We start from the raw sequence: 2959 nt of genomic DNA, 5'->3' as shown, positions 1-2959 counted from the left end.
AAAAAAAAAAAAAAAAAAAAAAAAAAAAAAAAAAAAAAATTGAGATGTTGGAGCTCTGCTTTTCCCGCAGTATGCATTTGTGAGACAGGCTCCTTGTTAGCAACAGGGACAGTGCAGAAAACACAGATAAGAGAAAAACGTACTGTTAGTGTTTCGGTGTACATCATTCCACCTTTTTTCTTTGGGTGTGTAAATAAGTAACCCTGTCCCCTAACCAAGAGGGGACCAATTCCTGTAATTTTACATTGATGTTTACCTAGGGAGTTTGCAGCTTTAAAAAAATTTTTGGAAAATTTTGATGGACCTATGAATCTTTCCACTTGTCTAATTATTTCCCTAGTAGAAACTGACCGGAAGGAGGGTTTTTGCCTTTTACTTATTTTCATTTTCTGATCACTTTTACATCTTCTTAGGGCTTCTACTCTTAGGGAGTACAGTTTTCTTTTTGTCATTGTTTCCTACTTTTTGCTGCTTTTAATGTGAGGTTTGTTAGTGATTTTTATTACCTTCATCTCTAGCTGTGTTAATTTTTTTGGAGATTTTTTAAAAAAGATTATCTGGATTGTTTGTAATTTCTTTGAGAGTTGAGAGAAGTATTTTTCTGAAATGTTTCCCCTCTCCCTTGGGAATTTGGAAATATTTTCCTTTTGTTTTCGTTCTTACCATTGCCTTTCTTCACTCCTCACGTGGATTCCTTTGGCTTAGGAGGGGACCTGCCATGTGCCATGCGCCATGCGCCAGGCGTGGGGTGAGCGCGGAGGGGCGGGAGCACTGCCTCCTGGGGCAGGCGGCTCTGTCCTCTTCTTTCTCTCCAGCCTGCCCTGCCTTCTGCCTGTGGGCTGTGCCAGCACCTGCTCTTCCCTGCAGGATGAGATATACCAGGGGGGCTGTGTCACTCCCAGCGGCTCCCTTGCTTGCTCCCCAGGTGAGGAGTGAGGGCCCAGTTGCCTGGTGCCCACAGTGCAAAGCTGGCCTCTCTTCTAGGAAGCCTTCCTGGTTAGGGAAGTGGAGATGCCTTCGTAGACCAGGCCTGCTGGGTGCCTCTGGGTCTGCAGTTGGGTCACCACAGGAACGGTACCTGCCACCTCAGCCCCATGTGCCAAGAAAAGCACCTCAGTTTCCCAGCCACGTGCCCCCTTGCGGGCCTAGGGTCCTGATGTGTTCTCAGTTCTCCCCTCAGCCTGGAGCAGAGGTCAGTGCCTGGCAGGTAGTCTATGTTACCTGTGGGTTCGGGTTACGGTAGTTCCTACTTTTATTGCAGATGGACTTTTCTTCTCACGCCCCTTCCTTTATTAATGTAAGTGTGGGCCAGAGCAGCCTAACATAAATGCGCCTTTCATTTGATGACTTTTACTGGAAGCCTCTGCATAGCTGTTTTTAAACCTGAAGTCCACTAACGTGACTCCAAATTACAGCCAGGATACTCATACTTGCCAATTTACATTGTGTGCTGTTCTTATGAAGCCTAGGATCAAAAAAGACCCAGAAGTGAAATCAAGTTTTTGGTATAGTATGTGGCTTATGCGTGTGTTTGACTGAGTCTGCTGGGTACGGAGTCGTGGACGGCAGCTTCTGGTGGCGGTCATTCAATTGAAGCCATTGATAACCCGCACTGCATCTGCAGGCTGGCAGCTCCTGTCTCGCAGTTGGGGGGGGTGTCCTATATCCTTTCGTAGTTCTGCACCATCCTTGGGGGCCACTTGGGAGTAGAGGGCTTCCGGGCCATACTGTGGGGTCTCCTGTTGCCGCCTCCTCTGCATCCTCTTGTCTCTATGCAGCGATCAGATGGCGTCTTCGGGTCCACACCCACCCTCACCTCACCTGCTGCTTCTCAGCTGCTGTCAGTGGAGCCCAGCTGTTGGATCTTTCGTAGCCTGTGCCTTTATCACGCACCAGAACGTCCCAAGAGCAGGACTGAGACTCCCTGTGAGAGGCGCGGTTTGAGCGGACCGGGAATTTGGGGCAGCTGTGTTTGTGCTTGGAGGCCTTCTTTTTTGCTTGGTGCTTCTGGAGGATTGAGATTTCTCAAATCTGAGCATGGAATCAAAGTTGAGTTGTACTTGAATCATTAAGAGAGCTGCAGTTCAGTAAATGTATGCAGACTTCCTGTTGGGTCCAGCCGGGGAGCGCATTTGTTGCATTATTCATTTGGTTTGCCCTTCAAGTGTTTAGTTCTTTTTTTTTTTTTTTTTTTTGCTGGGGGTGGGAACTTTGGAGGATGGCCTTACTGGTCTACTCCTCCCAGCTGGAGCAGAGCCGTGGCCTCTCTCCCCTCTCCTCCCTCCCCTCCCCCGGCCTTTGCAGGCACTTCTAGACCCCGGGGGCTCCCACACCTGGCTGGCTGCTGTTTTCTGCTCCAAGGTGGGGTGGGTCTGAGACTTTGTACTCTGTCTCATTGTCTCCACAAATACACCCGTTCCTGTCAGGCTGCGTGCGTTGTGGTGTTGATTTTGGAAATGATGGGATCTGGATTCCAGCTGACCTCTTGCAGACATACATGGTGAGCGTTGGCACTTGGGCGTGTAGATAGAAAAAGTAGGGTAAAAGACAAACGCATAGAAAGTAGAGTCCACCGTCAGCCTTTTTAGGGCTGTGGTCTGCTTTGCTTCCCATCACTTTTACTCCAGGAACAAGGGACTAATAGGGAAAGGAACCCAGGAGCCGGAAACTGAGCATTTATTAGGCACAGTCCTGTGATGTTAACGTGTCTGTTTCTTAATCTGAAGTGCGTGAACTACCTTGTAGGCCATTACTTGGGTCTAGGAAGCCATTTATATTTATATGCTGGTTTCCTGAAAAACACAAAGGGCTGCGTGAGTATTCGGGGTTACTGTGTTATCGCTTGAGTTGACTCCTGAGTTTGTGAGGCTGGCCCTGTTCTGGCTACCCCCATCTCTCCCTCTCTCCCTCCCTCTCTCTCTCTCTCTCTCTCTCTCTCTCTCTCTCCCTCTCCCCCTCT

At 48.7% G+C, this 2959-nt stretch overlaps 1 protein-coding gene across 4 annotated transcripts in view; it reads left to right on the top strand.

Annotated features, from left to right (window-relative positions):
- STK24 (serine/threonine kinase 24) overlaps nucleotides 1-2959 on the top strand; it is a 138322-nt gene that overhangs the window by 41320 nt on the left and 94043 nt on the right. Inside the window, exon 1 of one of the 4 annotated variants that reach the window (XM_032277530.1) lies at nucleotides 2323-2500. The exons of the other annotated variants lie outside the window; for them this stretch is intronic. Within the exon in view, the coding sequence (XP_032133421.1) occupies nucleotides 2498-2500 (3 nt within the window). The 5' untranslated portion in view covers nucleotides 2323-2497. Of the gene's footprint in view, nucleotides 1-2322; nucleotides 2501-2959 lie in introns of those variants that run through there. 4 annotated transcript variants of the gene reach the window in all.

The sequence above is a fragment of the Sapajus apella genome, unplaced genomic scaffold (genome assembly GCF_009761245.1).
Source record: "Sapajus apella isolate SASKATOON/1434 unplaced genomic scaffold, GSC_monkey_1.0 scaffold9, whole genome shotgun sequence".
NCBI classification, from domain to species: Eukaryota; Metazoa; Chordata; class Mammalia; order Primates; family Cebidae; genus Sapajus; species Sapajus apella.
Note: the sequence above shows the minus strand (reverse complement) of the source record. Positions and strands in the feature narration are given on the sequence as shown.